This window comes from Callithrix jacchus, chromosome 13 (genome assembly GCF_049354715.1).
Source record: "Callithrix jacchus isolate 240 chromosome 13, calJac240_pri, whole genome shotgun sequence".
Lineage (NCBI taxonomy): Eukaryota > Metazoa > Chordata > Mammalia > Primates > Cebidae > Callithrix > Callithrix jacchus.
Genome location: NC_133514.1, coordinates 32,281,916 through 32,294,795, shown reverse-complemented (window position 1 = coordinate 32,294,795; position 12,880 = coordinate 32,281,916). Strand labels below are relative to the sequence as shown.

The window sequence follows — 12,880 nt, the reverse complement described above, 5'->3', positions numbered from 1 at the left end:
ATGCTTGACTTGAACCAAAACTAGGTGGAATTTGAAATATTAAATATGCATTAGAAGGAAATCATAAATAACATAAAATACGTAAGTTGTCAAGAAAAAAAAAAAGAAAAAGGAAACGATTACCAAAATTCATCAACCATTAAATCCTTACTTTGTTTTTCTGACAAGAAATGGCTTCAGATCCTGAAGGATATTCCCTGTTTTTCGTCCAACTTCTAAATACAGGTTTGGTCGATCAAAACCAGTACAGGTGATCTGAGGATTTTTCAGATTTAAGCAACATACAATGTCTTTCCGGATTGAAGAACTTGCAGTAGCAGTAACGGCAACAATTGGAACCTGAATGAAGTAAAACTGATATTTAAAAAAGGAGAGAACTCATTCATTCCCGATATGTCTATTGCTTTCTTACAAAAAGACTGGTAAGACATCGGTCAGAGGTACAATGTCAAAGACGCAAATGTTAAGTTTTTTTGTAAAGAAAAAAATCTCTGTACTAACTTGTTTTTCAGCCTTCTGGATACAATATTTATTTTTTTTTAAATCAGAAATCCTTTAAATAAAACACTAAATCCACAAGGTTTCCAAATGCAATTTACCTTGTCTTATTAAATTAAGCCTACTTGTTAACTATCTACTTCTCCATTTATTATTTTTCAACATTTATTACATTTGAAATAGTGTTGATATAAGCAGGGTGTATATTATGCCTTAAAGTTGATTCATATATGATTCACAAATGATAAACACTTCAAATCACAGAAAATCTTACTATGTAAAACAATTAAGTCTTTTTTTTTTTTGGCCTCCTGTTAAATATATAGGTTTACAGCTTTCACAAATCTAGAAGCAAAGCTCCAATGACCCTCTCTTCAGTTTACTGAGATAATCAATAACATACTATATATAGGAAACATGTATAAGTAAAACATGTATTATTAATTGATTGTTAGCAAGAACTTCCTGACTGAATTGGCAGACAGAGCAGGAGACTCAACAGTTATCAGGAAACATATGAGTATGTCATCTTCCAGAAATTCTAAGGTATGGTAACAATACACCTCTCAAAAAACTAGATTTCATATTTTTGTCCAGATTATTATAGGAAGTTACACTTAACTATGGTATTAATTTATAATCACAAAAAATGGACTTGTCTCTAAATTGTCAGCTGTTCTCTCATCAAGAATATATAACTTTCTTAAAAATATTTTTTTTGGCTCATGACAAATACAAGAAACAATATTCTCATAAAATAGCTCTTCAGATGATCTGCATCTATTTTACAAACAAACTACAGCAATTATCTTGTATATAAGTGGAAATTTATGACCAATTTACCAATTTGCAAAGAAGAAATTGTAGACTATGACTCAAAATTAAAACAAAATCAATTTATTAAAAATTATAAACTACTTTTACAATCATTATAACTTTAGTGAATTACAGATTATCTCCAAACTCAAATTTTTTTCAAATTAAAAAAATTAAATCAAAACTAATGTGACTACGTAATGAGCATCATTTTTGCATTTTGTGAAACTATTTCAAAAGGCAACCCCAAAATTAATTTCAAAGATTTTTGGCTTACAATCAGATTGTTCTCTGAATTTATAGGGCCTGCCTAGAAACTTAGAGATGAACAAGCTAATCTATAAAGAGACTGGTTTCTCTAATCAAGCCCTAACATGGGTGTACCTCCATTAATACACAGCTACTAATAAATATAAAGCCGAGAATAAGGGAAGTTTAAAAAGCAGAAGTTCTTAGAATATGCACATTCTCAATCTCACAATAAAGCATTTTCACCACTGTTTTAGTCAAATAATTTATATCGTGTTTTAGTCAAATAATTTATATAAATGCACTAATGAAATACTTGTTTAACTGCATATTAAAAACAGTGTTTTTCAGGATACAGTCCATAAGAAAAGAAGGTTGGGTTTGTTTCTAAGCAATATAATGTATAAGTGGACAGGTAATATATATATGAAAATAAGGAAATACGCGTGACACATGACACATCTTTAAGAAGTGAACAGAAAAACCAGGCAAAAGAATGGCACTATACTGGAAAAAATCTGTCTTGGAATCAGATTGGTTGAGTTGAAATCTTGTTTTTGCCACTTACTAGATGGGAGATTTTGAGCTCTTAAGCTTTGGTTTCCTCATCTATAAAATGGCTACAATAACAGTGCCAATCTCATAAAGTTGTGAAGATCAACTGAGATAAAACATGTAAAGTGCTGAACATAATGCATGAAATAAAGTAAGAACTCAAAAAGTTTCAACTATTTCAAATATTGTAATTGCAATAATTGAAAAGAACTCTATATAAGAACTCCAGAGACTTGAGTACTACTCCCAGATTTGCAACTGACATTTGCAAGGGCTCAGTCTTTTCAGCCCAAAAAATGAGATGGAGAGGGCTATATGATTTGTTAGACCCTTCCAACTTAAAAATTCCCATCTTGCTACCAGAAATTCCCTATCCCAGCAATTTGGTAACAGTGAAAATCACTATAAATTTACTCTTTTGCCTCAACATTCTAGAAAGTTACAGCTAAGAATGTTGTTTATACAATTAGAAAATAAAGTAACAGAATATATTAAAAATTAATGATAAACTTCCACTTCAGCAATGAATAGAACCTTTTCTCTTATAAATATGTGGTATTTTATGACATTTAAAATATATAAACTAGAGTGAAGCTTAAAAACAACACAGGCAGGCTATGAGAAGGGTGAAAATACATCCTCGTTTGCTGGAACATTCCCAGTTCATGCCTGCAGTCACGGCATAATTATTAATAGCTTGAACTCTTTAATTTTCAGAAGCAAACTGCTTTGGGTAGCAAATTATACTGCCACTTACTTCTTAACTCACAAATGTATTCTTTAAGTTGGCAGGTCTTAATTTCTTTTTTAACAGGCATCAGGTTTTACTAAATCAAACAACCAAATATAAATTAATCTTATGACTATAAATTTAGAAAGATCTTATTAAACATATACTTCAATGGTGTAGTGCCCACAGATTGAGGAAATTGTAAGTATTCCACCTGCTTCTAAATACAGGTCATGTGGCTAATTCTAACTTTGTACCCCATAACATCACACATACTTCATTCATTCATTCACTCATTCCAAATAGTTATTGAGTACCTACTATGTCTTAATCTTTGTGATAGGTATTGGGGAGAAAGTAGTGGAAAACCCCCACATGTCTCATAGATTTCACAGTTCCTCTAACTTGAAATGTAAAGAACTTTAAGACTGATGCAAAGCTTTCTGCCTGGCTGTTCTGTCTCCAGACTCACTTTGTCTGATTCCCTCCAAATAGGAGTCTTTGTGCCAAACAGCTTAGTGATCTCTGCTGTTTTAGAATTTACTGAAATAATATTGTGCGAAACATTCTAGGTTTACAGCTGTTGTCCTAGTATAACTGGAATCAGAAGGAGAAAAAAAGCACCAAGAGCAGTGGGAAAAATGATAGTACTATAACCACCAGGTGGCATGTCTCGCCACTTAGCTAATAAAGAGAGTTCTCGAAAACACCAGGGGAAAAAGGTTTTCTCAGCCATTGCTTGGCCAACACCCTCCCTGCACTGGAGGCTCAACAGAAGGAATGTGCTTTAATCCTCCCAAGAAATGAAAATGATCCAATGACGTCCATGGCCAGACATAATAAAAGATTTAATTCAAACTAAAAAAGATTTAAGAACTGTATAAAATATTTAAAACTCCTTTAATACAATCCTTCTAGAATCAAAGGCCTAGGAAAGGATTACAGAAAGTAATCTTCCTAGTTTCCAAAAGCTTACTTTAAACCATTTTAAATTAATGGAAATCAGTCCTCCAGGTATACTGTGCCTAGTGACTTTCACCATAGAAATCCCTTCTATCCTATTACATGTACTACTGACACTGTTCATCTTTTTGTATTATTTGTACCACTTCATAACACCATTTATTGTTTGATACTGTTACTCCTACTTTTATGAGTATGAATCTAAACTCCTTTACTGAATTATGAGCTACTTGACGGCAGAAACTAAGTTTTATGCCTCTTTCAAATCATTTGCTTTAGAAACTAGCATGATGTCATATGGTGTAGCTACTTCTGGCCCAACTCTATACTGCTCACTACCTGTTCTGGAAAGTCACTTTACTGATTCTCAGTCTTACCATCAGAATTCATTCATTCATTCCTTTACCCTGTTACGTATTGAGCACCTCCTATGAGCCAGGTATTGTTGTAGATTTTATAAACCAAACCATCAAAACCTCCTCCCTACAAAGAATATTCTGGGGAAGGACTCAGAAAATTAACAAAATATAACACAGTAAATTTAACAGTGATAGTGCTATCTGTAAAACAGCAAAGGTTTACGAGGAATGTTGAATGATGTGGGAGGGGGAACTAATTCGGTATTTTAAATACCGTGGCCCAGACGGCCTAAATGCAAAAGACCTGAGAGAATTAGGGGGAAACATCCTATCGATAATGTAGGGGAAACATATTCAGGCAGAGAAAGCAGCAGGAGCAAAGCCCAGGCACTGGAGCATGCCTGGAATGTCTGAAGAACAAGGAGGGTGGTGTGGCTGCATCCGGTGAACAAGGAAACAGGGAGTAGAGGAGGACATCAGAGAGAAAACAGAAGTTCAGTTCACATAAGGCTTGGTAATACATAGTAAGGACTTTTGCCTTTATTTAGAGTGAAATGGCATGCTGCTAGATGGTTCTGTGCAAAAGACATGATCTATCTGACTTCTATTTTTAAAGTATCACTCGGGATGCTATGTTGAAACAGAATGAAGGACGGGAAAAGTGAAAGCAGGAGGCTCTAAGGATATGGTGGCTTGTACCAGGGGAATGGCAGGGATCAAGAGAGAAGTGATCTAATTCTGCATATATTCTGAGAACTCATGAGATTTCCTTACTATTTAAATATACAGTGGACTATGAGAAAAAGAGGAAAATTCCAAAATTTTGGCCAATGAAGTTGCTATGAACAAGATGGAGGAAAGTGAGGAAAGAGCAGAGGTCAGTTAGGAAGAGGTTAAGTTTGAGATGCCTGTTGGTCATCTCAGCAGAGGCATGTTGAGTGGTTATACAGATGTGTGCCTGTATGTACACACATATATATATGTACATATATTCTATTAATAACTAAAATGAAAAAATTGTGACAACATCAAATGCTGGCAAAGAGGCAAAAAAACTGGATCACTCATATATTGCTGGTATCAGTCTATGATGGAGATGTAAATTTGGGAGTTCTCAGTATAGAAATGGTACTTAAAATTGTAGGACAGGCATGGTGGCTCACACCTTTAATCCCAGCACTTTGGGAGGCCAAGGCAAGGTGGATCACCTGAGGTCAGAAGTTCAAGATCAGCCTGGCCAACATGGTGAAACCCCGTTTCTACTAAAAATACAAAAACTAGCAAGGCATGGTGGCACACACCTGTAATCCCAGTTACTGAGGAGGCTGAGGCAGGAGAATCGCTTAAACCCAGGAGGTGGAGGTTGCAGTGAGCTGAGATCACACCACTGCACTCCAGCCTGGGCAACAAGAATGAAACTCTGTCTCAAAAAATAGAATAAAACTGTATGTTGGGTAATATCACCAAGGAAGTGAGTGCAAAGGTAGGACCAAAGACTAAGGTTCCTGGAAGGCCAACATTAAAAGGGCAGAGAGATGAGAAGAAACAAACAGGAGGCTGAGAATAAAGAGACAGTAAGGAAACAAGAAATCCAGGAGTGTATGCTGTCCTATGTGACTATGAAGAAGTATTTCAAGTAGTATGAAGATTTTAATAGCTACCTTGTTGAACCATGATACAAAAATCTGACCCAAGGCAAGCCACATCATCGGAGTTCAATTCACACAGTTTGATTTTTCCTCAATATAAACTGGCTAACTAGTTTTTTTTTGTTTGTTCGTTCTGTTTTAATATCTGCTCCAACCAAATCTCTGTGAGATAAGCTAACAAAAGAAACTATTTTTGGGATGCCTCTCAACTTTCTATCTATAAGCAAGATTAATGAGCAATGAAATTGAACTAGACAATCTACCAAAAGAATAACGAACAAATTATAACACAGTTCACTCACACAACTATGAAATCCTGGGCTCAGAGGCCACCACTGCCTCACTACTACAAGAAAACTTAAACATAAGCCAACTTTATTTATTCATTCCAAATTAAAATAACAGGCTAGAGAACCCAGAAATAGACCCACACAAATGCACTCAAATGACTTTCAACAAAGGGGCAAACACAATGTAATAGGGGAAGGACAATCTATTCAATAAGGGGTCTGCAGCAATTTAACATCTATTGGGAAAACAATGAACCTTGACCTAAACCTCACACCTTATACAAAATTTAACTCAAAATGGATCACAGACCTAAAACATAAAGCTGTAACAATTTTAGGAAAGAACCACAGGAGAAAGTCTTCAGGATCTAGGTAGGTGAAGAACACTATCCATAAAAGAAGAAATGATCAATTGGATTTCACTAAAATTTAAAATATTTACTCTGAGAAAGACATGGTAAAAAGAATGAAAAGACAAGCTACGAAGTGAAAATATTTAAAACCACATATCTGACCAAGGACTTATATCTACAATGTATTTTTTAAACTCATAAAACTCAACAGAAAAAGCCAAGCATTCCAATTATATGAGGAATTTCACCAGAAGCAAATTAGCATATGAAAAGACATTCGACATCATCAGCCATGAGAGAAATGCAAATTAAAAGCGAGATACCACTTAACACCTATCAAAATGGCTAAAATGAAACACAGTTGCAGCAACAAACAGCAGCAAGGATGGCAAATCATTCACACACTGCTGATAGGATGTAAAATGGTACAGCCACTTTGGAAAAGCAGTTTGGCAATTCCTTAAAAACTAAAAATATACTGCTGGACATTTATCCCAGAGAAATGAAAACTTTTATATTTTCAAGTTGTTTAACCATTCACCTATTGAAGAACCTCTGAGATATACACGAATGTTCACAGCACCTTTATTCATAATAACCAAAAACTGGAAAACAACCCAAAAGTTCTTCAACAGGTAAACAGTTAAGCTGTGGTACAGCTGTACCATGGAATACTCTGTAATAAAAAACAGACTTCCGAAATACAGTCATGTTGTACTTAATGCATTTCAGTTAATGACAGACCACAGATAGAACAGTGGTCCCATAAGATTATAACAGAGCTGAAAAATTCCTATCACCAAGTGATGTCATAGCCGTCACAATGTCTTAGGACAAGGCACTGCTCATCTTTGTGGTGATGCTAGTGTCAATAAACGTACTGCACTGCTAGTCATTAAAAAGCACAGCACATACAATCATATACAGTACATAACTTGATAAATGAGAATAAACAAGTATGTTACTGGTTTACGTATTTACTATACCCTTTTCCATTATTTTAGAGTATACTCCTTCTACATATTTAGTTTTTAAAGTTAACTGTAAAACAGCCTCAGGCTGGTCCTTCAGGAGGTATCTAGGAGAAGAAGGCACTGTTATCATAGATGACGGCTCCATGCACTTCCAGTGAGACAAGATGTGGAGCAACACTGATGATTTTGACCCTGTGCAGGTGTAGGCTGATGTGTGTGTTTGTATTTCAATTTTTAACAAAAAAGTTTTAAAAACTTTTTTTTAATTTAAAATAAAGGCTTATGGAATACATTAATCAAGGAAGAAAAAAATGTTTGTACAGCTGTACAATGTGCTCATGCTTTAAGCTAAGTGTTATTACAAGAGTCCAAAGTCAAAAAGTTTTTTCAGGTTTATGAAGTAAAGTTACAGTAAGCTAAGATTAATTTATTATTGAAGAAAGAAAATTTTTAAAGAAAAATTTAAAATAAATTTAGTGTAGCCTAAGTTATACTTAAAAGTCTACAACGTGTACAGTAATGTCCTAGGCCTTCACATTCACTCACCACTCATTCAATCACCTGGACCAACTCGCGTCCTACAAGCTCCATTCGCAGGAAGCACCTATACAGGTATACCATCTTTTATCTTTTATACTGTATTTTAACTGTACCTTTTTCTACATTAGGTATGTTTAGACACACAAATACTTACCATTGTATTAAAATTGCTTGGAGTATTTATTAGTAACATACTATACAGATTTACAGCCTAGGAGCAACAGACTCTACCATATAGCCTAGGTGTGCAGTAAGCTTTATCATCAGGTTTGTCTAAGTACATGTTCAGACAACCATGAAATGTCCTATACACACATTTCTCAGAACATAGCCCAATTGTTAAGCAACATATGATCACATACAACTTGGACGGATCTCAAGGTAATTAGGTTGATTGGAAAAAACTAATTCCAAAAGGTGACAAATTGCATGATTCCATGAATATAACATTCTTGAAACAAAACTTTAAAAATAGAGACCAGATTTGTGGTAGCCAGTAGCTAGGGCTAGGGGTGGGAAGAACAGCTCCAGGAAGCTTTGTGGTAAGGGAACATTTGGTATTCTGACTGCAGTGGCAGTTACACAAATGTACATGAGATTAAACTGTATAGAACAATACATAAACATACAAAAGAATACTTATAAAACTAGAGAAGTAGGAATAAACTCTAGATACTATACAAATGTCATATTCTTAGATTTGATATTGTACTATAGTTATGCAAGATGTTACTGTTCAGGAAACTGGGTGAAAGGTACACAGGACCTCTCTTCTTGTGAATCTACAATTTTCAAAATAAAAAATAAACAGCACTAGTATTGTGGGTTTTTTAACCATTCATGTAGAATACTCATGTAAAAATTTGCTTTTTTAATTTTCAGATGTAGCTTCACTTTTGTCGCCCAGCCTGGAGTGCAATGGCACAATCTCAGCTCACTGCAACCTCCACCTCCTGGGTTCAAGTGATTCTCCTGCCTCAGCCCCCTGAGTAGCTGCGATTGCAGGTACCTGTGACCATCGCCCAGCTAATTTTTGTATTTTTAGCAGAGATGGGGTTTCACCATGTTGACCAGCTGGTCTTGAACTCCTGACCTCAGGATATCCACCTGCCTCAGCCTCCCAAAGTGCTGGGATTACAGACGTGAGCCACCACGCCCAACCAAAAGTTGCTGTTTTTTATAATTAGGAAAGAAAGAGAAATTCTAATACTGAAAGCCTTAATAAAAATATCTGTAAAATAGTTCAAATTTTAGGTTTTCAGTGTGATACAAGAAGGGGTAACTGGGCTTTCACAGTGTTCTAGAGTAAAAGTACATACGGATGAAAGCTCACTGAGAAGACATTAGGATAAATATGGCTCAGAGCCTGTTTTGTTATGGCTCACCAGTGAAAAATGTAACCCTTTACATTTTTAGAGGGTTACTAACACAGAGAGGAATATGTGATACAGACTACATGTGGCCTATAAAGCTTGAAATATTCATTATCTGGTCTTTTCAGAAAAGGTTTGTCAAGCTTTGTTCTACTGTATTCCTCAACAGATTATATGCCAGCTTTAGAATTCAATAATAAAATAGTTCTCTTTTTATATTATCCCTTTGCTCTTTTATAAAGAAGTCATCAGCTTTTTGACCACTCCCTTTTGGGACGTTAGACTTGAAAGCTTACCAATGGGAGTGCTGTCTTTAGGGAGCCCAATTCCCTGAATGAATTTCTAAAGTCATGCCCCCACTCAGAAATACAGTGAGCCTCATCCACAGCAATGAGTGTGATACCTATAAAAAAAGAAAAACACATAATGGAAAAGATATAGTTCAAAAGGAAAAAATAAACTCATAAACTCATTTACATCTCCAACAGAGAATAAATAACTAAAATCAAAGTATTTGGTTCCTATAAAAACATAAGCATAAATACCGTCATATTAACACCAAAAATCATTATTGGGATAGGGAGAGGGGAGATATGTGAATAAAAGGCTTAAGAATTTTAAAAGGAAATATTTATATATTAATCCAAACAACACATTTATTGGATCTCAGCTTTCATCACTATTCCTTGGAGAGATGAATTGTTTACTGTGACTTTGTCCCCAAAACTATAACACATGAACCACCTGCATTTCTCTTTGGTAATACTTTAAATTTTATCTCATGTGTTAGCCATTAAAAGAGATAAAAAGAGTCAGCATATTTCTACCGAAATTAACTGCATCACCATCCATGATTGATCACATATCACATTGCAGAGAGTCCTCCGAAATGCCAGGCTAGGGCACAGGAAGACAGCCACATTTTCTCATGTAAAATGGTATGGGAAGAACTAAACCACATGATGTACAAAGTAGGTAAGAAGAAACGTAACTTGTTCTTTCTTCCTCTAGTACTTCTCTACTCTGCCCCCACACCAGGCACACACACTGAAAAGGAATCAATAGTGTGTTGTAATGCATGTCAGAAAGGATTTTATTGTAAAATCATCCATTAAAATGTCTTCAGATTTTTCAAAGTAGTAACAGTCATAACAGTCATGCTTTTGCCCTCAATTAAGAAACTGATACATAAGAATAATTTTTTCCTTCAATGAGCATGATCATTCCTTGATACTTCTCTGAGCATTAATAACGTTTGAACACTAGGCGGAAGATGATTAAAAAGCTCTAAAGTCAGACTGCTCAGATGCAAAACCTGGCTCCATCACCTGCCATGTGTATTACCTTAAGCAAGTTACTTTCCAAGTCTCAGTCCTCTCACAAGTAAAATATGGATAATAATAGTACCTAGCATTTTCTAGATGCTCAATAGGTTAAATTCAACCATTCATATAAAATGCTAAAATAGGGCCTGGCACACACAAAAACGGGGTCAATTTTAAAAATTCTAACACTACTATTATGGTTAATAAATATTATCTAAATACTTTTCTAGGAATAAAGAGACTGATAAAATACAATCCATAACCTGAGGAGTTCCCAATTCTAAAAGAAGAGACAGACATGCAAATAAACAATTACAGTTCATTGAGATTACAAGCTACAACAGTCCTAAGAGAGTAGAGAGGAGAAAGAAAGCCAAAAACAAACAAACAAAAAATCTTCTAAACATAGGTGCAAAGTCAGTTATTTGTATCAAAATTCTCTGGGTACTATTGAGTGGCTGGAAAAAATTCAATATTATCACTATAATTATTTGGCTTTAGAAACTAAATCTGAGTGACTGATTTTCTTTCTCTCTTTCTTTCCTTATTTCTTATTCCTTCCTTCCTTTTTTCTCTCTTTCTTTTGTAACTGGGACTACAACAGGTACCATGCTCAGCTCGTTTATTTATTTATTTATTTTTTTAAGAGATAGAGTCGCACTGTGTTGCCCAGGCTGATAGCGAACTCCTGGGTTCAAGCAATACTCCTACTTCAGCCCAGATTTTAAAGTAAACAGGTTAAAAACAGAGAGGATGTTCTCTTTTATTTTAAAACTTTCCTTTGTTTTAAAAGCTTTAGTTACAGGTTTGACAAACTAGCTTTTAATGGAGCTAAACCTTGTCACTCGAAATCAATTTAGACCAGCTTTTGCCAACATTCACTTAAGTTAAAAGTTTGGTTTGTAAGAAGCCTCTCTATAAAATTATGTTTGCTGTTTCTGTTAAAAATCCAGACTATTTAAGTAATTTAACATTTACCTAAAAATGAGGAATCTGATTAGCTAAATGTCAGACTGCTGTACAAATAACATCCTGCATATATTCATTTTTGCAAGCATTGTACAATTTCCTGCAACAAAAGGCAAAGGAAAATATTTCAAAAATAATTTTTATTTAATGTATCCCTTTTTATTCAACACTGAGTCAACCAGAGAACATTTTCATCCATCAAAAGCAAAGTATGCTGCTCTAATTATTGCAGTGTTCATAATTCATCCATTACAAAAAATAAAAAGAGAGTTTTAAGTACTTGTCAAAAGTATTAAGTATTTGCTTAAATACTTCAGCTTATTATTCATTTAACACTATCACAGAAACACAGCAAATAGTAAAAATGTACCCAGACCACTATGGACATACACCCTAGCTTTTGCAATACAACCCATGAAACTTACATATGGGGTAGTTATGCTTAACCCAAAGTGAAATATTCACAAGAACTTCATATAACCTAATAGGAAATATATCAAATTCATTGTTCATTAAGGGCAAAAAATACAGTATGTCAATAAGGGAGTTTAAGAGCTCATGAATGTACTCATTGCTAATATATTTAATGAAATGTTCATTGCTGCCCTCATTTTTTTTTTTTTTTTTTTTTTTTGAGGTGAAGTCTTGCTCTGTCACCCAGGCTGGAGGGCAGTGGCGTGATCTCAGTTCACTGCATGCAACCTCTGCCTCCCCGGTTCAAGTGATTCTCCTGCCTCAGCCTCCCAAGTAGCTTGGACTACCAGCACGCACCACCACTTCTGGCTAATTTTTTGTATTTTTAGGAAAGAGAGGGTTTCATCATGCTAACCAAGATGGTCTCAATCTCCTGACCTTATGATTCGCCCACCTCAGCCTCCCAAAGTGCTAGGATTACAGGCATGAGCCATCGCCACCCCCCACCTCCCCACCACACTGCCCTCATTCTTTTTTTAGTTTTAACACATACTAAAAGATACAAGTTTGTTTTCATACATTGTTAGAAAAATTATCAAATGCTTTCTGACAGTTACATAAAAGTAACCATTAAACGGATGTTGCAATTTGAAAGCCTAACCTATCTGGAATTATTTCAATATACAATTATACAAAAAGATCATATGATACTGAAAAACCAAATTTGGTTAGGTCGACTGAAGGTGTGAAATAGGGGCATTTGCAATAGAAGCCATGATTGCAATTCTTGGAGAGCAGTGTCTAACCACCAAGAAGAAAAAAA

At 35.0% G+C, this 12,880-nt stretch overlaps 1 protein-coding gene across 26 annotated transcripts in view; it reads right to left on the bottom strand.

Annotated features, from left to right (window-relative positions):
• Positions 1-12,880, bottom strand: part of WRN (WRN RecQ like helicase) — a 151,298-nt gene that overhangs the window by 60,687 nt on the left and 77,731 nt on the right. For all 26 annotated transcript variants that reach the window (XR_013525612.1, XR_013525615.1, XR_013525608.1 and 23 more), the window contains 2 exons: positions 9,646-9,752; positions 152-339 (listed from right to left, as the gene is read on the bottom strand). Coding sequence is in view for 18 of the 26 variants with exons in the window: in XM_078347446.1 (XP_078203572.1) it covers positions 152-339; positions 9,646-9,752 (295 nt within the window). In the remaining 8 variants the exon portion in view is untranslated. The remainder of the gene's footprint in view (positions 1-151; positions 340-9,645; positions 9,753-12,880) is intronic.